This window comes from Cetorhinus maximus, chromosome 21 (genome assembly GCF_964194155.1).
Source record: "Cetorhinus maximus chromosome 21, sCetMax3.hap1.1, whole genome shotgun sequence".
In the NCBI taxonomy this organism is placed as follows: Eukaryota; Metazoa; Chordata; class Chondrichthyes; order Lamniformes; family Cetorhinidae; genus Cetorhinus; species Cetorhinus maximus.
The window spans coordinates 76,682,223-76,706,866 of NC_135899.1; the positions used below are offsets into that span (position 1 = coordinate 76,682,223).

General features: G+C 45.0%; 1 protein-coding gene across 1 annotated transcript in view; it reads left to right on the top strand.

The window, feature by feature from the left end:
• Window positions 1–22,824, top strand: part of LOC144696014 (exostosin-1-like) — a 286,811-nt gene extending 263,987 nt beyond the window's left edge. Inside the window, exon 11 of the mRNA XM_078567185.1 lies at window positions 22,274–22,824. Coding sequence (XP_078423311.1) covers window positions 22,274–22,459 — 186 coding nt within the window. The 3' untranslated portion in view covers window positions 22,460–22,824. The remainder of the gene's footprint in view (window positions 1–22,273) is intronic.
• The last annotated feature ends 1,820 nt before the right edge of the window (window positions 22,825–24,644 follow it).

The window sequence follows — 24,644 nt, forward strand, 5'->3', positions numbered from 1 at the left end:
CTCTATAGGCATGTAAAAAGAAAATATTAGCAAAGGCAAATGTGGGTCTATTAACAGGCAAAATATATAATGAAGAATAAGGAAATGGCAGAGAATAATTTGTGTCTGTCTTCACAGAGGAAGATACAAAAATCGTCCCAAAAATACTAGAGAACCAAGGGCCTAATGAGCGTGACGAACGGAAAAAGATTAGTATTCATAAAAAAAATAGTACTGGAGCAACCAATGGGATTGATAATTGATAAATCCCCTGGGCCTGATGATCTACATCTGAAAGTGTTGAAAGAGGTGGCTGTAGAGATAATGGATGCGTTGGTGGCATCTTTGAAATTTCTATACATGCTGGTACAGTTCCTACAGATTGAAAGGTGGTAAATGTAACTCCACTATTTAAGAAAGGAGTGAGAGAGAAAACAGGAACCACAGACCTGTTAGTCTGACATAAGAAGTGGGAAAATGCTGGAGTCTGTTATGAAGGATGTAGTAACAGGACACTTCGAAAATAATGGTAGGATTTGGGAGAGTCAACATGGAGTTATGAAAGGGAAATCATGTTTGACAGGCATGTTGAGGAAGAAACAAGCGGAAGAGATAAGGGGGAACCAGTGGATGTGGTGTCTTTGGGTTTTCAGAAGGCTTTCGATAAGGTCCCACACAAGATATTAGTAAGCAAAATTAGAGCACAAGGAATTGGGGGTAATATACTGGCATGGGTTGAGAATTGGTTAACGGACAGAAAACAGAGAGTGATTTCATTGAAGCATACAGAATTCTTACAGAGCTCGACAGGGTAGATGGAGGAAGGATAATTCGCCTGGCTGGGGGTGTCTAGAACTAAGGAACAGAATCTCAGATTAAGGGGCAGGCCATTTAGGACTGAGATTCAGAGGAAATTTGTCACTCAGAGGGTGGTGAAACTTTGGAATTTTCTGCCCCAAAGGGCTGTGGAGGCTCAGTTATTGAGTATGTTCAAGACAGAGATCGACAGATTTTTAGACATAAAGACATCAAGGGATATGGAGATAGTGTGGGGAAAATAGCATTGATGTAGAAGATTAGCCATGATCTAGTTGAATGGTGAAGCAGGTTTGGGGGGCTGAAAGGCCTACTCCTGCTCCTATTTCGTATGTTCCTATGTACCCTTGTCTAGCAAAAATCTATTAATTGAGCTAGCACCTACAACAAACACAGCAACAACTTGTATTTTTATAGCACCTTTAATATAATAAAATATCCCAAGGTGCTTCAAAGGAGTGTTATAAAGCAACATTTGATACCAAGGCACATAAGGAGATACTAGGACAGATGAAGATGTTTTAAGGGACATCTTAAAGGAGGAAAATGAGGTAGAGGGGTTTAGAGAGGGAATGCCAGAGCTCACAGCCCAGGCAGCAGGTGGAGAACAATTAAATCGGGAATGCTCATGAGGACAGAATGAGAGAAGCTTGGAATTTGGGGGCTGCAGGAGATTACTGAGGTAGTGAGGGGTGAGGCCATGGAGGGAATTGACAACAAAGGTGAGAATTTGAAAACCTACTGCTTTTTGTGGGAGAGAATTCCACACTTCTACCACTCTTTGCATGAAACAATGTTTTTGGCACTGATTTTAAGGCCGTACCCCCTTGTCTAAGACTCCCCCCACCAGCAGAGAAAGTTTCTCTCTATTTGCCCTGTCAATAGGCAGAATAAAAAGGCATCAGTTCAAGGCACCCTTGGATGGAGACATATTATGTTGTTCCCAAAACAAAAATAAAAATAAAAATACCTGGAAAAACTCAGCAGGTCTGGCAGCATCTGTGGAGAGGAACACAGTTAACGTTTCGAGTCCGTATGACTCTTCAACAGAACTAAGTGAAAATACTTATTTTTACTTAATTCTGTTGAAGAGTCATATGGACTCGAAACGTTAACTGTGTTCCTCTTCACAGATGCTGCCAGACCTGCTGAGTTTTTCCAGGTATTTTTATTTTTGTTTTGGATTTCCAGCATCCGCAGTTTTTTGCTTTTACCTTATGTTGTTCCCTATTAGCAACATGAAGGGGGATGGGGCGGGGTGCTGGGTTGGGGATAAATAATTAGGTAGAGTGGCAGGCAGATATTACAAAGAACGTATCGTTAGAAATAAATACCAGCAGTTAGCATTGGTCCCATGATTCCATCGCTGAATAATTATAGTGTCATGGTAATATTCCAGTGATAAGTCTACTAGCTGCCTGTTTTTGCCATGATCAATAATCATTCACGATTAAGCTGGTGAATTCCTAATAACATGAGTTGGAACAAAAATATTCTGCTGGCAACAGCAGTTCTGTAGGCTAGTTGTGAAAAATTATCCATTTGTAATATTTATGTCTGGTTCGATTTAATTATGCGTGCTGCATGCAATTCTTAATTAAAGCATTTTAAATAATAGATATGATCCTTCTACATTCCATTGTTAGCAGCTCTGCCATTAGTGTATCATTTCAAGTAATTGATTCTAACTTTGTCCTTTGCTCCAGCAGCCAGTTTATATTAATAAACGCACGCACATTAAAGTTAAAAGCAAAAAAACTGTGGATGCTGGAAATCCAAAACAAAAATAAAAATACCTGGAAAAACTCAGCAGGTCTGGCAGCATCTGCGGAGAGGAGCACAGTTAACGTTTCCAGTCCGTATGACTCTTCAACAGAACTAAGGAAAAATAGAAAAGAGGTGAAATATAAGTTGGTTTAAGGGGGTGGGTGGGACAGGTAGAGCTGGATAGAGGGCCAGTGATAGTTGGAGATTGCCAAAAGATGTCATAGACAAAAGGACAAAGAGATGTTGACGATGGTGATATTATCTAAAGGAATGTGCTAATTAAGGGTAGAAAGCAGGACAAGCAAGGTACAGATAGCCCTAGTGGAGTGGGGTGAAGGGAAGGGATCGAAATAGGCTAAAAGGTAGAGATAAAACAATGGATGGAAATACATTTGAAAATAATGGAAATAGGTAGGAAAAGAAAAATCTATATAAATTATTGGAGGAAAAAAAGGGAGGTCGGAAAGGGGGTGAGGATGGAGGAGCGAGTTCATGATCTAAAATTGTTGAACTCAATATCCAGTCCAGAAGGCTGTAAAGTGCCTAGTCGGAAGATGAGGTGCTGTTCCTCCAGTTTGCGTTGAGCTTCACTGGAACAATGCAGCAGGCCAAGGACGGACATGTGGACAAGAGAGCAGGGTGGAGTGTTGAAATGGCAAGCGACAGGGAGGTCTGGGTCATGCTTGTGGACAGACCGAAGGTGTTCTGCAAAGCGGTCACCCAGCCATTAAATTTAAGTTCCCTCCGTGATTAGTTTAGAAAAAGTAGTGAGAAACATTGTTACCTCTAGACTTGTAATTCCAGTGTGCTCGTTGTCTTTAACATTTTTGAGCTTCAGCTCATCCAAAACTCCGCCACCCATATCCTGAGTAACAATAAGTCCTGCTTATTGTGAGTTAGGATATCCGTAATCCCTGTGCTCGCTGACATACATTGGCTCCCTCTCTGGCAACGCCTCAAAATTAAAACTCTCATCCCTCTATTACCATCCCTCTAGGGCCATTGCCCCTACCTATCACTGTAACCTTGAGCCCTCTGAGATCTCTGCACTTCTCCAATTTTGGCCAATTGCACATCCTCTATTTCTATTGCTCCATCATTAGTGACTGTGTCTCAATCAACTTGGTACTAAGCAATTATATAACACCTTTAATGTTAAACATCCAGGTGCTTCACAGGAGGGTTATCAGACACATTTTGGCATAAGCCACATTAAATGATATTAGAACAAGTAATCAAAAGCTTGATCGGGAGGTTGGGGGCAGGGGGCTGCAGTGGGTGGCGACACAAGGAGGATACTGGACCATGCAGGGAACCTGAATGTCGGAAGTCCACAGGTCCAGAATGACTGTGGGAAGAATAAGGGGACATACTAGAAATGGTACTCCCAAGGTTTTGAGACTCAAGGGTAACAGAGGGAAGTTCAAGGATAATAGAAGGAGTGCATAGGATGACAGAGGGCAGGTTGAGGGTCAGGGGGTTTATGGGGGCTGGTTGGGAACTTTGAGGGTCCATTATAGCTGGTCATGGCTGATAACGGGTGGGTGGAACTTACCTGAGATCAAGGCAAGGGCATCAAACTGTGGCTTAAGAATGATTGAGGAGAGCTCAGTAGTGAAAGGATGGTAAACAGTCATGGCTTCCAACTGCAGTGTCAATGCTCCGGTCTCCATGCAAATGGCTGCGTCCACAAGAAGACATCTTGGCAGCGATCCTTCAGGATGGGATCAATCAAGGTGGGATGGGTGGAGACTGGGGTTTGACCAATGCTAAGTATAGGACTTCCTATTGGGAAGAAATGCTCGGGACAGGAGGGACGGCCTCAAAGAATATGCTGACCAGATCACCTCAGGCAGATGTGGGGCATGTCAACCCAACAGTTCTGATAGCAATGTTGCAGCTGCGGAGGACCTGCAAGAGGGTGATCCAAGACCATGCAGAGCAGCTGCCAGAATATCAATCGGGAGAGGCAGCAAAGGGTCAAGCAGCGCAGGATGCTGGCAACCAGGAGCCTGTGCGACGCTGAGCGTTGACCCAAAACCATATGTTCCACAGGCTGTGCAACTACCTGCAGATGACTGAAAGGCAAAGCTGGAGGTGACTTATGATGTAATGGGATGTGGCAATTCACATATACCAGCAGGTCCACAAAGACCTGCATCCATGAGGTCTGGGAGGCAATCAAGTGCTAGTAGCATTAAAAGTGACAGCGGCATTGAACTTCTTTGCCTGTGGCTCTTTCAGGGCTGCAGCGGGGATATGTGTGGAATATCCCAGCCAGCCACACACAAATGTATCTGGGAGGTGACAGAAGAGAAAATGATTTTGTAAGATTCAGTACAGACCCCGAGACCCAGGCAGCCAAAGCTGTGGGACTTACTGCAATTGCAGAACTCTCACAAGTGCAATTGACTGCACACATGTGACACTGAGAGCTGCCTGGGATCAGCCTGCTGCATTCATTAACACAAGGGGCTTCACTCTATGAATGTGCAGCTGGTACGAGCTCATAGAAAACAAATCCCTCAGGTGTATGCACACTACCCAGGGAGCTCTCACAAAGCCTACATCCTGAATAACTCGTAGGTGCCACAAGTGTTTGATCCGCCTCATCGACTGCAGGGCTGGCTCATTGATGACAGGGGATACCCACAGGGGACCTGAATGATGGCACCAGTGCAGAACCCACACAGTGCCCCCAAGGAGAGGCACAATGCCACCCATGCCTCAACAAAGGCAACAATAGAACAGACGATAGGACTGCTGAAAATGAGGTTCCACTTCTTGGAGCATTCAGGTGGAGCGCTTCAGTACTCACCAGAAAGAGTGTCCAGGATCATTGTGGGCTGCTGTGCCCCGCACAACCTCACTCAGCCAAGGAGGGTGGTTTCGCAGAGGGGAAGATGAAGGAGCCAGATGACAAGGAGAAAGGGGAATACAGTGCTGCTGGTGAGGGAGTTGATGTTGAGGATACAGTGGGAGAAGCCAGAGCAATAGAGCGCCACAGCAGACAAACCTGTGACAATCTAATCACCACCAGATTCCTGGTCGAGTCAGGCACCGATACACCTTCACTACACTGTGGGTCTTCTTCCTCTGTTGCCTGGGAGGCCAGGGTTCCTGAGTGGACGTGGACATTTTTGTTTCATTTAGTTGTTCTTATGTTCTGGTGGCTACATTAAATTTGAAGTTTTCACATTAAAACTGCTTGTATTGCGATCCTGTGTATGGGCCAATCTGAAATGAAACACATCCCAGTTGCACAAAATGGGTTGCTCTGAATAAAAGGGACAGTAGCAATGTGGATACAAAATTGGCTTAAAAATAAGAAGCAGAGACTAATGGTCAATGGATATTCTTTGGGCTGGGGGAAGATTTGTAGTGGAGTTCCCCGGGGGTCGGTATTGGGACCCTTGTTTTTCCTGATATATTTTAATGATCTAGATCTTGGTGTGCAGGGGACAATTTCAAAGTTTGTGGATGATACGAAGCTTGGGAGTGTTGTGAACTGCGAGGAGGATGGTGTGCAACTTCAAGAGGACATAGACAAGTTGGTGGGGTGGGCAGATAGGTGGCAGATGAAGTTCAATACGGAGAAGTGTGAGGTGATTCATTTTGGTATAATGAACATGGAGAGACAATATAAAATAAGGGGTAAAATTTTGAAGGGGGTGCAGGAGCATAAAGACTTGACTGTATATGTGTATAGATCATTGAAGGTGGCAGGACAGGTGGAGAGAACAGTTAATAAAGCCTATAGTATCCTGGGCTTTATTAGTAGGGGCATAGAGTACAAGAGCAGGGAGGTTATGCTGAATTTATATAAGACACTTGTTAGACCTCAGCTGGAATATTGTGTACAGTTCTGGGTGCCACATTATAGGAAGGATGTGAACACGTTGGAGAGAGTACAGAAGAGGTTTACAAGAATGGTTCCAGGGATGAGAACTTCAGCTTTAAGGATAGACTGGAGAGACTGGGACTGTTCTCCTTGGAGAGAAGGAGGCTAAGAGGAGATTTGATAGGGATGTTCAAAATCATGAGGGGGCTGGACAGAGTAGATAGGGAGAAACTGTTCCTGCTCATAAAAGGATCAAGAATGAAAGGGCACAGATTTAAAGTGATTTGCAAAAGAAGCAAATGTGACGTGAGAAAAAACTTCTTCACACGACGAGTGGTTCAGGTCTTGAATGCACTGCCTGGAAATGTGGTGGAGTCAGGTTCAGTCAAGGCATTCAAGAGGGCATTAGATGATTATTTGAATATAAACAATGTGCAAGGGTGCAGGGGAAAGGTAGGGCAATGGCACTAGGTCATAATGTTCATTTGGAGAGCTGGTGCAGACACAATGGGCCGAATGGAATCCTTCTGTGCCATTAAAATTCTGTGATTTTGTGAAAACATCCTAACAGCACTGTGGGTGTACCTACACTACATGGACCACAGCGGTTCAAGAAGGCAGCTCACCATCGCCTACTGAAGGACAACTAGGGATGGACAGTAAATGCTGGCCCAACCAGTGAAGCCCTTATCGCGTGAACGAATAAAAAAAAAATCACTGCATATTCCCACCATCTCTGGTCCTTTTTTTAAATTCATTCATGGAACGTGGGTATCGCTGGCTAGGTCAGCATTTACTGCCCATTCCTAATTGCCCTTGAGAAAGTGGTGCTGAGCTGCCTTCTTGAACTGCTGCAGTCCATTTTGCTCTAGTGCTATTAGGGAGGGAGTTCCAGGATTTTGACCCAGCGACAGTGAAAGAACGGCGATATAGTTCCAAATCAGGATGATGTGTGTCTTGAAGGGAAACTTGCAGCTGGTGGTGTTCCCATGTATCTGCTGCCCTTGTCCTTCGAGATGGTAGCGGTTGTGGGTTTGGAATGTGCTATCTAAGGAGCCTTGGTGAGTTCGAGTAGTGCATCTTGTAGATGGTACACACCGCTGCTACTGTGCGTTGGTGGTGGACCGAGTAAACGTCGATGGATGGGGTGCCAGTCAAGTGGGCTGCTTTGTCCTGGATGGTGTCAAGCTTCTTGATTATTGTTGGAGCTGCACTTAAACAGGCAAGGGGGGAGTATTCCATCACATTCCTGACCTATGCCTTTGTAGATGGTGAATAGACTTTGGGGAATCAGGAGGTGAGTTACTCACCACAGGGTTCCTAGCCTCTGACCTGCTCTTGTAGCCAAAGTATTTTTATGGCTAGTCCAGTTCAGTTTCTGATCAATAGTAACCCCCAGGATGTTGATAGAGGGGGATTCAGCAATGATGATGCCATTGAATGTCATGGGATGATGGTTAGATTCTCTCTTGTTGGAGATGGTCATTGCCTGGTACTTGTGTGGCGCGAATGTTATTTGTCACTTGTCAGCTCAAGTCTGGATATTGTCCAGGTCTTGCTGCATTTGGACAATGTCTGCTTCAGTATCTGAGGAGTTGCGAATGGTGCTGAACATTGTGCAATCATCAGCGAACATCCCCAGTTCTGACCTTATGATGGAAGGAGGGACATTGATGAAGCAACTGAAGATGGTTGGGCCGAGGACACTACCCTGAGGAACTCCTGCAGTGATGTCCTGGAACTGAGATGATTTACCTCCAACAATCACAGCCATGTTCCTTTGTGCTAGGTATGACTCAAACCAGCAGAGACTTTTCCCCTTGATTCCCATTGACTCCAGTTTTGCTAGACTCCCTGATGCCACACTCAGTCAAATGCTGCTTTGATGTCAAGGGCAGCCACTCTCACCTCAGGAGTTCAGCTCTTTTGTCCATGTTTGAACCAAGGCTGTAATGAGGTCAGGAGCTGAGTGACCCTAGTAGAATCCAAACTGGGAGTCAGTGAGCAGGTTATTGCCAAGCAAGTGCCACTTAATAGCACTGTTGATAACCCCTTCCATCACTTTACTGATGATTGAGAGTAGCCAGATGGGGCAATAATTGGCCAGGTTCAATTTGTCCAGCTTTATCTGTACAGAAAGTACCTGGGCAATTTTCCATATTACTGGGTAGATGCCAATGTTGTAGCTGTACTGGAACAGCTTGGCTAGGGGTGCAGCAATGTCTGGAGCACAAGTCTTCAGTACTATTGCCAGAATATTGTCAGGGCCCATAGCCTTTGCAGTATCCAGTGCCTTCAGCTGTTACTTGATAACATGTGGAGTAAATCGAATTGGCTGAAGACTGGCATCTGTGATGCTGGGGAGCTCCGGACGAGCCGAGATGGATCATCCACTTGCAAATGTTTCAGCCTTATCTTTTGCACTGCTGTGTTGGGCTCCTCCATCATTGAGGATGGGGATATTTGTGGAACCTCCTCCTCCAATGAGTTATTTAATTGTCTACCACCATTCACGACTCAGTGTGGCTGCAGAGCTTAGATCAGACCAGTTGGTTAGCTCTGTCTGTCGCTTGCTGGTTATGCTGTTTGGCACACAAGCAGTCCTGTGTTGTAGCTTCACCAGGTTGACACTTTTTTTTAGGTATGTCTGGTGCTGCTCCTGGCATGCCCTCCTACACTCTTCATTGAACCTGGGTTGATCTGCTGCCATGATGGTAATGATAGAGTGGGGGGGTATGCCAGGCCTTGAGGTTACAGATTGTGTTCTGCTGCTGCTGCTGATGGCCCTCAGCACCCCATAGTTGTCCAGTCTTGAGCTGCTAGCTCTGTTCAAAATATATCCCATTTAGCACAGCGGGAGTGCCACACAACACAATGGAGAGTATCCTCAATTTGAAGACGGGGGCTTTGCCTCCACAAGGACTGTGCGGTGGTCACTCCTATCGATACAGTCATGGACAGTTGCATCTGTGACAGGCAAGTTGGTGAGGATGCGGTCAAGTATGTTTTTCCTTATTGTTGGTTCCCTCACCACCTTCCAAAAAACCCAGCCTAGCAGTTAAATCCTGTAGGACTTGGTTACTTCAGTCAGTAGCGGTGCTACCTGGCCACTCTTTATGATGGACATTGAAGTCTCCCACCCAGAGTACATTCTGTGCCCTTGCCACCCTTAGTGCTTCCTCCAAGTTATGTTCTACATGGAGGAGCACTGATTCATCAGCTGAGGGGGATGGTATGAGGCAACCTACAGGAGGTTTCCTTACCCATGTTTGACCTGGTGCCATGAGACTTCATGAGGTCTGGAGTCGATGCTGGGGACTCCCAGGGTAACCCCCTCCCAACTGTACACCATTGTGCCACCACTAGGGCTGTAGAGAGGGTATTAAACTAGAGTGTGGGATACATAGGCTTCTAAAGCAAAAGGATATGGCAACATTGCAAGGCAGCTATTTAGGTGATGTTACCCAGAGTGTGACAGTAAGAGATAGAGTGTACAAACATTAAAAAAAAGCAGCAAATAGGGTCAAAGGGGGAAAAAAGGTAAAAAGGCAAAATTAATGGCTCTTTACTTAAATGCACTTAGTATTCGGAACAAAATGAATGAATTAATGGTACAAACAGAGGTTAAAGGGTATGATCTTATAGCCATTATGGTGACATGGCTACAAGGTGATCAAAGCTGGAAACGAAATATTCAGGGGTATGTGATTTTTCGAAAGGACAGGAAGGAAGGAAAGGGTGGTGGGGTAGCTTTGTTAGTACATGGTGGAATAAGTATGATAGTAAGAAATGATCTTGGATTGGAAGATGTAGAATCCATGTGGGTGGAAGTAAGAAATAACAGGGGAAGAAAACACCAGTGGGAGTAGTCTATAGGCCCCCTAACAATAGCTATATTGCAGGGCGGAGAATAAATCAGGAGATAACGAGGGCATGTAAAATAGGCAGTACATTAATTATGGGTGACCTTAATCTTCATGTATATTGGGAACATCAAATTGGCAGAGGTAACCCACGAGCAAGAATTCATAGAGTGCATTTGGGACAGTTTCCTAGAACAATATGTTGAGAATCCAACCAGGGACCAGGCTATTTTGGATCTGGTAATGTGTAATGAGGCAGGTTTAATAAATGATCTCAGAGTAAACGATCCCCTGGGAAACAGTGACCACAACATGGTACAATTTAGCATCCAGTTTGAGAGTGAGGAACTTGAGTCAGAAACAACTGTGCTAAACTTAAATAAGGGCAATTACAAAGGAATGAGAGCAGAGTTCGCTGGAGTGGACTGGGAAAGGAGTTTAGCAGAAAAGATGGTTAATGAACAATGGCAGACATTAAAGAAAATAGTTCACGACTCACAGCAAAGATCTATCCCAGTGAGGAAGAAGGATTCTAGGAAGGGGATTAACCAACCATAGTTCACCACGGAAATTAAGGATAGTATCAAATTGAAAGAAAAAAAGCATACAATGTGGCAAACATTAGCCAGAGGATTGGGAAAGTTTTAAAGGCCGACAGAAGATGGCCAAAAAAATAATAAAGAGGGAGAAAATAAATTTTGAGGGTAAACTAGCAAGTAGTGTAAAAACAGGCAGTAAGAACTTCTTTAAATATATAAAAAGGAAGAGAGATGCCAAAGTGAACATAGGCCCCTTAGAAAATGAGGCTGGAGAAAGAATATCGGGGAATCAGGAAATGGCAGAGGAGTTGAATAAATACTTTGCATCAGTCTTCGCGGTAGAAGACACTAATAGCATTCCAAAAATACTAAATAATCAAGGGGCAAAAAGGGGGAGGAAATAAAAACAATAACTATCGCTAGAGAAAAAGTACTGAGGAAACTAATGGGGCTAAATGCCAATAAGTCACCTGGACCTGATGGGTTGCATTCTAGGATATTAAAGGAAGTAGCTACAGAGATAGTGGATGTACTGATAGTAATCTTCCAAGAACCGTTAGATTCTGGAAAAGTCCCAGAGGATTGGAAAACAGCCAATGTAACATCCTTATTCAAAAAGGGAGAGAGACAAAAAACAGGTAACTATAGACAGTTAGCTTAACATCTGTCATTGGGAAAATGTTACAGTCTATTATAAAGGATATAAGAGTATTTAGAAATACATAATATAATCAAGCAGAGTCAGCATGGCTTCTTGAAGGGGAAATCATGCCTGACAAGTTTATTAGAATTCTTTGAGGAGGTAACAAGCAGGATAGATAAAGGGGAACCAGTAGATGTAGTATATTTGGATTTCCAAAAGTTGTTTGATAAGGTACTGCACATAGGCTACTGAATAAGATAAGAGCCCATGGTGTTGCAGGTAGTATAGTAGCATGGATAGAGAGTTGGGATAAGGGGGGCATTTTCGGGATGGCATGCCATAACTAGTGGAGTGCCACAGGGGTCAGTACTGGGGCCACAATTATTTACAATATATATTAATGACTTGGATAATGGAAGTGAATGTACTATCGACAAGTTTGTGGATGACACAAAAATAAGTGGGAGGGCAAGTGGTGAGGATGACACAGAGGGATATAGACAGGTTAGGTGAGTGGGCAAAAACTTGGCAGATGGAATATAATGTAGGAAAATCTGAGGTTATGCGCTTTGGCAGGAAGAATAGAGGTTGGAGAAAGACTGCAGAAAGCTGAAGCACAGAGGGATTTGGGAGTCCTTGTGCATGAATCACAAAAAGCTAACATACAAGTTCAGCAGGTAATAGGGAAGGCAAATGGAATGTTGGCCTTTATTTCAAAGGGAATGGAGAATAAAAATAGGGAGCTCTTGCTAAAACTGTACAAGGCACTAGTTAGACCACACCGAGGATACTGTGTACAGTTTTGGTCCCCGAATCTAAGGAAAGATATATTGACATTGGAGGCAGTCCAGAGAAGGTTCCCTAGGTTGCTCCCTGGTATGGAAGGATTTTTTTTATGAGGAGAGGTTGAGTAGGTTGGGCCTGTCCTCATTGGAGTTTAGAAGAATAAGAGGTGATCTTATTGAAACATATAAGATTCTTAGGGGGCCTAGGGTAGATGCTGAGAGGTTGTTGCCCCTTGTGGGAGAGTCTAGGACCAGAGGGCATAATCTCAGAGTAAGGGGTCACTCCTTTAGGACAGAGTTGAGGAGGAATTTCTTCTCTCAGAGGGTAGTGAATCTGTGGAATTCTCTACCGCAGAGGGCTGTAGAGACTGGGTCATTAAGACTGAGGTAGACAGATTTTTAATCAGTAAGGGAATCAAGGGTTACGGGGAAAAGGCAGGAAAGTGGAGTTGAAGGTTATCAGATCAGCCATGATCTCATTGAATGGCAGAGCAGACTCGATGGGCCGAATGGCCTACTTCTGCTGCTACATCTTAAGGTGATATGGTCACCTCTGCTGGATCTGTCCTGCCGGTGGGACAGGACATACCCAGAGATGGTGATGGTAGTGTCTGGGACATTATCTGTAAGGTGAGTTCCGTGAGTATGACTGTGTCAGGCTGTTGCTTAACTAATCTGTGAGACAGCTCTCCCACTTTTGGCACAAGCCCCCAGATGTTAGTAAGGAGGACTTTGCAGGTTCAATGGGGCTGAGTTTGACGTTGTCATTTCCAGTGCCTAAGTCGATACCGGGTGGTCCATCTGGTTTCATTCCTTATTGGCTTGTTTTTAGTGGTTTGATACAACTTGAGTGGCTTGCTAGGCCATTTCAGAGGGCATATAAAAGTCAACCTCATTGCTGTGGAGCTGGAGTCACATGTAGGCCAGACCAGGTAAGGACAGCAGATTTCCTTCCCTAAAGGAAATTAGTGAACCAGATGGGTTTTTATGGCATTCAACAATGGTTTCATGGTCATCGTCAGATTTTTAATTCCAAATATTTATTGAATTCAAATTCCACCATCTGCCATGGTGGGTTTTAAAGCAGACCCCCCCCCCCCCAGAGCATTACCCTGGGTCCCTGGATTACTAGTCCAGTGACAATACCACTACAGCACCACCTCCCCAGCTGGAATGAAAAATGCTGCAGCCCCTTGGCACACACATGCCCATTTGCATGCTACATTGGAAGACACGTGGATTCTTAATTTGGCAAAAATACAGTCATGTCTCACTGACACACTCTCCAAGTGGGGGCAATGCCTTGCAAAGCACTGTGCCATGTGGACACCAGCACGATATGCAATTTACTTGGCTGCAGACAGCAGCCTCAGAGGGATGATAAGCAGGTGGACACTACCTGGCTTTTTGCCAGATGCATTCCAAGGTCGCAACTTGGCAAATGATGCCCTAGCTTAATCCTACACACTTCAGGATACTCAGAGATGCCACTACCGACAATGCGACAGAATAAGTGGTGTATCCAAAGGCCCAAATCATCCAAGACTGATTGGGAACAAAGTGAAATGCATTTTAATGGACGTAACCATTGCAGCATCTAGCAGCATAATGAAAATACAACATACATGAATAAAGTGCAATTAAACATATATTTACAAGTGTGTTTCATATATAGAGTGATTAGAACCTGTGCCACCTTTGTGCCCTTATGATTTCTTAATCTTGTTCTATTCCTGAGCCTAGGCGCAGCCCTGACATCCGCAGCTGAGGTGGAGGCAGCCTGCTGGCTACTATGCCCTGTTGCCTGAGATGACCGTGTGGCCATCCTCTGGTGGTCCGAGGCCTGGAGGATGCCAACCTGCTGAGGGTCTTCTGCACAGGTGCAGGTGCACCCTCCTCAGCCTGACCTGCAGGAGGCGATGGGGTCACTGGCAGAGGGGAGGTGGAGAGGCAGGGCACCCTTTGACTGTCCTTGGATTAAACCCCCTGAGGTGCCTGGCTGGTACTTCTCCTCCCTGTCGGTGCGCCTCCCTGACTCTTTGAGGAGATGGGGCAGCTGGAAGGAGGTCAAGGTGATTCATTCCCCCTGTCGCCTGGCCATTGTTGCATTGTACCTATGTTGAGGGAGCGATGGAATGCAAGTCCAAGCACATAGCCAGCAGCCACTGAGTATTCTCCCAAACCAGGCAGTTGCCACCCTCTCCATGAGGAAACCAAGCGCTCGAATGCCGGAGCTATGGCAGTTTTCAAAACGTGGTCGGGCTCCTCCAGCCTTCGCTCAAATCTGCGCATGGCCTCTGGCATCTCTGCTTGATGTTCCCCTGCCTGTCACTGCATCTCCATCAGGTCTCTTATAGCCGAGTGCAGAGGCTCAGCATGGGCCTGGTCTCCAGCAGTTGTCTGAATGTCAGGGACCTCGGCTATCACATCCTCCATCAGCTGCGAGCAGGTGTCAGTGATGTGCTCCCCAGATTGTGACCCCGAGCCTAATCCAGAATGTGAACCCACTGAGGCGAAGGTCTTTGTGCTGGTGGAGGGTGCAGGGGAATGTCGTATCGGTGCTTCTTCTGAGGATTCAGCATCAAAGGTGGGGGTGGAGGTGATGCTGAGGTAGGCTCTCTCTGCCCCTTTTTCTTGGCCTTGGTTCCAGAATCTGCAATGGAGAACAGGAAGAATCCGAAACAAAAACAAAACTACCTGGAAAAACTCAGCAGGTCTGACAGCATCTGCGGAGAGGAGCACAGTTAACGTTTCGAGTCCGTATGACTCTTCATCAGAACTAAGGAAAAATAGAAATGTGGTGAAATATAAGCTGGTAGAGGGGGTGGGACAGGTAGAACTGGATAGGGGGCCAGTGATAGGTAGAGGCAAAGAAGAGATTGCCAAAGATGTCATAGACAAAAGGACAAAGAGGTGTTGACGGTGGTGATATTATCTAAGGAATGTACTAATGGTGACATTAAGGGTAGAAAGCAGGACAAGCAAGTGACAGATAGCCCTAGTGGGGGTGGGGTGGAGGGAAGGGATCGAAATGGGCTAAAAGGTGGAGATAAAACGATAGATCGAAATAAATTTAAAAATGGGCGGGAAAAGAAAAATGTATTTAAAAATATATTTTTCCGGCATCCGCAGTATTTTGCTTCTAAGAAAGAATTAGTTCATGGTTAGGCACAAACCTTTTGCCCACCTAAGTTTCATGTACAAGACTGGAGGCATCCTCACCGGACTCTGTGGAAACGCCAGCCTCTCCATCAGTGCACTCTCAGCCAGGGTCCTCGCCTGCCAGCTCTGCGCCCTCCCCCTCAGCCAGAGTGAGGAGTCTGAGGTCAGGGACTGCTCCTCCAGTCTGCTCTCACCCACACCAGCTGTGAGCTCACTCCTCCTGCAGACAAACAGAGGAATTGCGTGTTATCCTAAATGATCCATAACCGGTACAGGAGCATACATGCCTATGACATGTGTCGTCCTGTGCCCACTTTAGTAAGTGTTCCACATACACTATCCTGCAGCTGGTACACCTTCTAGAGCATGAAGTGACTTCTACACTTGGTCCACTTTTCCCAGCTGGTGCCGAGGTATGCAATCCTAACTTTTATCTGGCATCCCTCTGCACTCGCACATCTACATTCACTGCTACCCTTATGAGTGCCAGCTTATACGAAAGCTAAATGTCACTTACCCTTGCAGCTGCACTCAGATCATTCATCCTCTTTTTGCACTGCACTCATGGTACACTGTGGGCCCCACAACTACTGACGTACGCTGTCACCTCCACCCAGGCCACCTTGGTCAGACAGGAGGACCATCTGCTGTCATCCCTGGGAATCAGGACCTCCCGCCTTTCCCGGACAGCCTAGGGGAGGCCCTGCAGCAAGGCATCGCTTTGGGGCCCTTCTCTGTCTACGGTCTGACTTTCCGCATGGGGGTGGGGTGAGTGAGGGAATCCAAAATGTGGGGGGAGGGGGCGGCAGGTGAAGGGAGGATATCTGCAGCTGCAGAACCAAACACAACAGACGTCCAGCCAGACTCCTAAATTGCAGGGAATGAATGCCTGTCTGGGTGCCCTTTAAACCCTATGAGGTAATGGCGGGGGCGTCGACTTCATGCCTACCGCTGCCAGAAGAATCGCTGCACCCCTCGCTGACCACTGTGTAATCGTGCAAGAAAAGCCGACCCGCCCACGAGTGAGAGTGATGCTCACTTCCAGTCGCGCCACCCAGTTTCTACGCCTGAATGGAAGATTCCTCCCAGGGTTTCAGTTGTTCTCCTAGCAAAGTTATAGTACCCCACCCCCCGCGCCCCACCCTCCCGCCCACCCATCCGGATCCAGCACCCCCTTACAGTTGTTTATTGCATCAGCCATGATTTAGTAGATAGCTCTCTCGCTACTGAGTCGGAAGGGCGAGGGTGCAAGTTCCACTCCAAAGACTTGAGCAGATAATCTCGGTTGGCATGCCCGCACAGTACTGAGGGAATGCTGCACTGTCAGAGATTCTGCCTTTCAGATGAGACTTTAAACCAAGGCCCCTAAAGTGTCTAAACAACTGTCCTCTAAAATGGACTTAAGAGATCCCACAGCAATATTTTGAGGAAGAGCAGGGGAGTTATACCCAGTGCCCCAGCCAATATTTATCCCTCAAACAGTATCATTAAAACAGGTTATCTGGTCATTATAACATTGCTACTTTGGGAGTTTGTTGTGAACAAATTGATTTTTTTTTCTTTCTTTTATTCATTTGTGGGATGTGGGCTTCACTGGTTCGGCCAGCGTTTATTGCCCATTCCTAGTTGCCCTTAAGAAGGTGGTGGTGAGCTGCCTTCTTGAACCGCTGCAGTCCATGTGGTGTAGGTACACACACAGTGCTGTTAGGAAGGGAGTTCCAGGATTTTGACCCAGTGGCTGTGAAGGAACGGCGATATATTTCCTAGTCAGGATGGTGAGTGGCTCGGAGGGGAACTTGCAGGTGGTGATGTATCCATCTGTCTGCTGCCCTTGTCCTTCTAGATGGTAGTGGTTGTAGGTTTGGAAGGTGCTGTTGAAGGAGCCTTGGTGAACTCCTGCAGTGCATCTTGTAGATGGTACACACTGCTGCTACTGTGCATCGGTGGTGGGAGTGAATGTTTGTGGATGTGGTGCCAATCAAGTGGGCTGCTTTGTCCTGGATGGTGTCAAGCTTCTTGAGTGTTGTTGGAGCTGCACTCATCCAGGCAAGAGGGGAGTATTCCATCACACTCCTGACTTGTGCCTTGTAGACGGTGAACAGGTTTTGGGGAGTCAGGAGGTGAGTTACTCATCGCACGACTCCTAGCGATTCCTAGTCTCTGCTGCATTACCACAGTACTTCAAAAGTGTTTCACTGGCTGTGTAGCATTTTTGGAACATCCTAAGGTCATCAGAGATGCTATATAAATGCAATTCAGAATCGCTGAGTCAAAATCCTGGAACTCCCTCCCTAACAGCATTGTGGGTATACCTACACCACATGGAATGCAACAGTTCAAGAAGGCAGCTCACCACCACCTTCTCAAGGGCAATTAGGGATGGGCAATAAATGCTGGCCCAGTCAGTGACGCCCACATTTTCATGAACAAAATATAAGCTCTTTTTCCCTACACCACGTCCCCATTCAATCCCACCCAGCCTCCATTTCAAGGATACTGCTCGTCCCTACTTCCAGTACCATTTAACACCCTTGTAACACTCAGAGTCAACTTTATAAACAGAACAGCTGGAATCCAGATGTCACTGCTCTTCGTGTGATGTCTTGAATCCACATCAAGACGTATTGCCAACTTTCCCACACAATTAACCTGAGGGCTTTCCCAGATGTCATTTTAAGATTAAGGTTGATTTTCCAGTTCACTGAGGTCTCACTCCCTTTAACACTTGTCGGGGTGGTGAAATGGATATGTGGCTGGACCAGTAATCCAGAGAACACGTTCAAATCCCACTGCGGTAGTTTGAGAACTTAAACTTAGTTTAAAAAGAAAATTAGGATATAAAAAGTGGCCATGAAGCTGTTGATGTGTTATTAAAACCCAGCTGGTTTTCTGATGTCCTTTTAGGGGGATAAATTTGCCGTCCTTACCTGGTCTGGCCGATATGTGACTTCAATCCCACACCAACGTAGTTGGCCTAATGGTTCAAACCGCTACCTAGGATACCTCTCAGCATTGTAAGAGCCCATTCTCTACTAAAATAACACCAACTTGCATTTATGTAACACCTTTAACATAGCAAAAAAGCTCCCGAAGCACTTCACGGTAGATTATCAAACAAAATCTGGTACCAAACCAAATAAGGAGATATTAGGACAGTTGATGAGGCAGATTGTAGGGCAGGAGAGGGGAATCTACAGCCTGTGGGCCAGATCCAGCCCATTGGTCAATTTCATCCAGCCCCGCATTAAGATATCTAAAAATATAGACCTATAACAGTCACACCTTCAAAATAGCATTTATCATCATCGTTACAGGTTTGTTCTGGATAAAAGCGTCAGCTAAATTGCTATAATAATATTTAACAATATCATATTCAAATTCAGCCATCGCATTAAAACAGCGAGTGAGTTGAACATTTCTGTATTCCCTCTTAAAAAAAAACTAAATTAAATTGATTTTTATGTGTGTGTAGCCCATGATAGATTTGTCTATGTGTGAATGGCCCGTAATAAGAAAAAGGCTCCCCACCCCTGTTTTAGAAAGGAGGAGAGAGGACGAAAACTTTAGGGAGAAAATACCAGATTCCAGGACCCAGGCAGCTTAAAACATGGCCGCCACTAGTGGGACAATGAAAATCGGGGATGCACAAGAGGCCAGAATTGGGCGATCACAGAGATCTTGGAGGGTTGTAGAGCTTGAGGACATTATAGAGATAGGGAGGGTTGAGCACAAACTGCTGTGGTTTAGGAAGAAGGCTTAAGGCCATCTTAAGGCAACCAAGGGATGGGCAATAAATGCCAATCTTGCCAGTGGGCCCCAACATCCTGAGAATTAATTTTAAAAGAAACACTGCAATAGGGTTTCTGGAGCTAACCTTGGGTTGAAAGGGGGAGCAGGTGGAGCTGGGCCTTGTGCCCACTGTAGGCAGGAGCCAGATGATGCCATGACAATGAATCAAGGGAGTGCTTTGCTATCCTCCTGTCTCATTTCTCATTTAGAACGGCTGCATAGTCAAGCCCAGAAAAATGGCGAGACTCAGAGCCTTTGTTGATCAAAAGGTCTGCAGGGATCCATGGGCAATCTGAGGATTTACAGGTAGAGCCTGAGGCTGGGATTTTTGCAGGCGGGAAGGGAAAATTTGGAGAACCGCAAAAGGTTCTCCAAATTTTCCAGTCCCACCCCAACGATGCCCGCTGTTGACAGGGCCAGAAAATCCCAGCCTAAGTAAGTGCCTTCCTCATTCGGGAGTTCCTGCCTGTCGAGTGCCTGCTGATCCTGATGTCAGCTCTGGCTCAGTGACCAGCACTTTCCCCAAGGTCGTAGGTTCAAATCCTCACTCCAGAGACCTGAGCACACAATCTAAGCTGACACTCCCAGTGTCGTGCTGAGGGAGTGCCACAGTCTCCGAGGTGCTGTCTTTCAAGATGAGACATTAACTGGAGACTCTATCTGACCTCTCCGGTAAAAGTTCCCAGAAAAGTTCCTTTTCTGATGACTGATTGGAAGTGCACTGCCTGATAGGATGGTGGTTTCAATAGTGGCTTTCAAAATGGAATTGAATAAATACTTGAAGGAGGAAAAAATTGCAGGGATGGGGGGAAAGTGCAAGTGAGTAGGATTAACCAGATTGCTCATCGAAAGAGGCAGCGCCAACTCGATGGGACGTGCCTCAACTCGCCTCCTTCTGTGCTGTACTGTTCTATGATCTTCTATGGCCTGTGACCTATGATTTTCAACTGGAAAAATTGCAATGGTGAGAGGGAATGAAGGCGAGAGTGGGTTTACATTCCCAGGCAAGCTTTCTCTTGTATCCTGTCCAGCAGTATGACAGACCACTCAGCATTGCCACTTTAAAAGTTCAGCATTTCACCACTAGCATTCTCTGGTGAGATCAAGTGGATGGAATCAGTTTTCAAGGCGGTACTTGCTCATTCATTCTATTCCCTTTGCAGCTGGAAGCGGGATTGATTTCTGGTTCGATTGGGTAGGCAGACTTGTGAGATTTAGACACCATCATTCATGGGTTGAACTAACACTGACATGAAGCAATCAATGATGTGCCCACTGTGGACGGAAGGTTTAGTAATCAACCTACCGTCCCTTGTTGTTGATATATTATTGATTAACTCCTGCTGAATAATTTAGGGGCTGTAATTCTAGTAATGACTAAAGTAAATGAATTCCAAAAACCCTGTGCCCTTAGCATTAACAGCTTGGATTCGTACAGCGGAATTTATTCAATACGACAAATATTTGCTGTGATGTAGCTGCCTAGTCATAGAATTTCATTTAAGCACTACCTGTTTTGAATCATTTGCTATTGCATTGGGCCTATTATTTCTCAGCAGTGTGGTGCTTGAATGTGCTGTACAGGAACACATTCATATGCCTGCTTTGACACTACTGGCTAATTAGAAACTCCAAAACAACGTTGGGCCAAAATATGCGGGATAAGGCACCAAATGGCGAGAGATGTCTCTTCTGCACCCTTCTGCTCGATTCGAATTGCCCTATAACCTGGCTGGAAGTGCGAACTGAAAACAGCACAGTGAGGGTCAGAGTCTACTTGCCAACCAATGAGCACTCCCTTCTCATGCAGTATAAATTGTGGTGTCCTTCGAAATTCGACATTCTTGTGAATCTGTCCTGATGAGTGCAAGATGAAAAGCTTTGACAGCATGTCTCTTTTTCAGCAATACTCAAGCTCTTAAAATTAATAGGGAGGCTAAAGATGAGATTTCGCTTGCATGAAACAAACAGGGGAGCGGCGAGAAAGTTCTGGACATTCTCAACCTGTATCATTTCTTTTAATGGCTTTGAATTTGCTGGATAATACCAGCATTAACAATGGCGTGCATTGCTAACACACCATTATTTTTCTAGCACCTGTTCCCTCCACAGATGCTGAGTGACCTGCTAAATGTTTCCAGCATTTTCTGTGTTTTGATTCAGGTTTCCAGCATCTGCAGTTTTTTTTGGTAAATTAGAGTTACTATGATCCAGTAGTGAATCAAATGAATGGTCTTCACAGCCTGTTTTAAAAAGTGTTTCTATGAACGAGAGGAAGCAGAGTTCATGACCAAAACTACAGCAACATCTCCCGATAAAAGCAAAGTAATTTCTCCAGTAAAATGCAGTGAGTGGAGAATAGTCACATAATATAAATTAAATGCATAAAATCAATCCCAGTCACTTACAGCAGTGCAATCTCCAGGCATGATTGATGATGGATCACCCCCATTTAATCACCTCCATTCTGGCCAGGAGTACTGGTGTCCACTATGTTCAGCCACATATTAATGGATGTCCTATGTTGTTGGTCATTGAGTCAGAAGATGCACTCTATCTTTTTACCACCTTTAAGGAGGGATGACATCTATATGTGCGCTCCTGCCCTTGTGGAAGATAAAATGGGGATCTTTGGTCTGTTACTGCTTCATTTCCCAAACTCAGAAACGGAGCATTTCTTCCTACCTCCCATCCAAGCCCTTCCCAACCAACATAGCCAACCCAACACCGCCCTCCCATCCCACCCTCAGCCATCCAGTAAAACAGCCTTTTTTGCCATCTACTAGCCCTAATATATTTTACCACTGATTGACAAAAATGGTCAAAAAAAGGGGGGGAAATCATGTTTGTTTTCACATCCCTTTGGTTTTCTTTTCTCCTGTGTTTGCTCAGTGCCATGTGTTGGAGATTAACCCCTCATTCTTGGAAACTCTAGGGCAATCCTGGAGTGTTGCTTGATTTAAAACTGGACCTTAAATGAGTATATAAATGCAGGTTTTTGTTGTATGACTCCGAGACAAAGCAGAGGGTTTTTTTTAACTGAATGACTTTCCGATTCTGACTTGGTTGTTTCTTTCCTGATCACACAGGGGTCAAAGAGCACTCTCTGGGCCAATCCAGATCATTTCACACAGAGACAGAACTGCATTAACACATTTGCCAGCTGGTTTGGCTACATGCCCCTCGTACAATCACAGCTACGCCTTGACCCCGTCCTGTTCAAGGATCAAGTCTCCATACTTCGGAAAAAGTACCGCGATATCGAGAGACCTTGAAGGTGAAGGCTCTGAACGATCACTCTCTGTAGGCCTGGCCAAGGGACATCACAGGGTCAAAGGTCTTCTCAGAAGAACACAAGACAAGTAAGAACAGATCAAGGCTCTGCAGGCGCTCCTTAAATCTTCTAGACAATCTTCCGCAAAGCCTAAAAAAAAAGGCCAACTGACTTTATTTTTTAAATCACTGTTATTTACTACAACACAATCCATGTGGAACTAATAGAAACATGATCTATCTGTTAACTGGGGCAGTTTGGAAGAGGTTCAGAGAGGTGGCCCATACCCTCCCAGAACTGTTTATACAGTAAGTTCACATCACAAGGCTGTGCTTAAGCTAATTCTAATAAAGTGAACCAGTTCTTCTCGGTTGCTTATATTATAACTTACTTTTTATGAAAGACTGTGTGTTAGTTGTCTGTAGGCCTGTACCGTAAAAGGACCACAATCCAATCATGCTATGGATTTTGCAGAGTTCTCCAGGGTAAATGAGGAAACTGGATTAACACACAATATTCAAGGTTGCATTCTTTTTGTTGTCAACCTAAGAAACCTGTAACAATCAACTGGTATAAAAATTGGGTGTCAACAGGTGAGTGCCAGGGCCTGAATAAGATTCCCATACGCAGGAGTCTTCGTTCTGGACCTGTGTTGGATATAGATGGTTTAAGAGAAAGAAGCTTGAAGAGGCTCCCCCGCTGTGATCATATCACGGTTTGTCTAGCACACACCAGTTTGCATGAAGGTTCAGTGAGTTGGTTTTAATGGCAAATTGTTCACTGTTTTAAAAAAAAACAATGTGGCTCAAAATGAAAGATGCATGTTGTTGCCCACAGGATTATGTTGTATTAAATTACATTTTGTCCAATGGTGTCGCATTGCATTGAATAATATAGCAGAGGCCTTTCCAATCTACCTCAGGAACAAACAGCCTTAGATTCATACAGCCCAGAAGGTGTCCATTCGGCCCATCATATCACTGCCAGCTCTTTAAATGGGATCTATCCAATAGGTCCCATTTCCCCATAACTCTGCAATTATTTCCTCCTTCAAGTATATATATCAAACACACTTTTGAAAGTTAATATTGAATCTGCTTTCACCACCTTTTGAGGCAGTGCATTCCAGGTCATTACAACTCACTGTGTAGAAAGAAATCACATCTCTACCCTGGTTCTTTTGCCAATTACATAATATGGCCAATTAGCCTTGTAAGAGAAAAACAAAACAGCTTCAGAATTCCTTTGTGTGAATTAAGTATATTGAACACTTAATGTGCTCATGTGGAATTACGTTGTCCACTATTTCAGCTGAATTTATTTAATTAAAAATAAAACGGTGAATGCTGTTTAAAATAGCAAAGATACACAATACGTTGAGCGTTCATACAATAATATTTGGGCAGTGTAAGTTCAAGGCCAACAACTGAATTACACTCTTCAGCTGTTGCTTGGGGGTTGCTAGAGCAATTGCCTTCATTTGAGCTGGGGGAGGCGGTGACATAGTGGTATTGTTACTGGACTTGTAATCCAGAGACCCAGGGTAATGCTCTGGAGACCCATGTTTGAATCCCATCATGGCAGATGGTGAAATTTGAATTCAATAAAAATCTGGAATTGAAAGGCTGATGACCACAATAAACCTATCTGGCTCACTAATAACCTTAAGGAAAGGAAATCTGCAGTTCTTACCTGGTCTGCCCTACATGTAACTCCAGACCCACAGCAATGTGGTTGATTCTTAAATGCCCTCTGAACAAAGGCAGTTAGAGATGGGCAATAAATGCTGGCCTAGCCAGTGATGCCCACATCCCATGAATGAATACGGGGGAAAAAAGGACACTCACTGCCCAATACCCATCTTTAGGATGAGTGATATTGACAGGGCAGGTGGACAAGCCACAATTTACAGCACAAAATGCCTGAGGCTGCATTTATACAATGACAAAATCTTGGTCAGCAGGGGACCATGCAAGAACTGATCATTTTCTTTCATTCATGGGGTATGGACATTGCTGCCAAGGCCAGCATTTATTACCATCCCTAATTGGCTTTGCCATCTTCTTGAATACAACTGAGTGGCACGCTTGGCCATTTCAGAGGCAGTTAAGAGTCAATCACTTTACCCTCCCCTTGAATGAAGGAATGGAATATTACACTCTAGGCACCAGGGATGAATCCCTCAG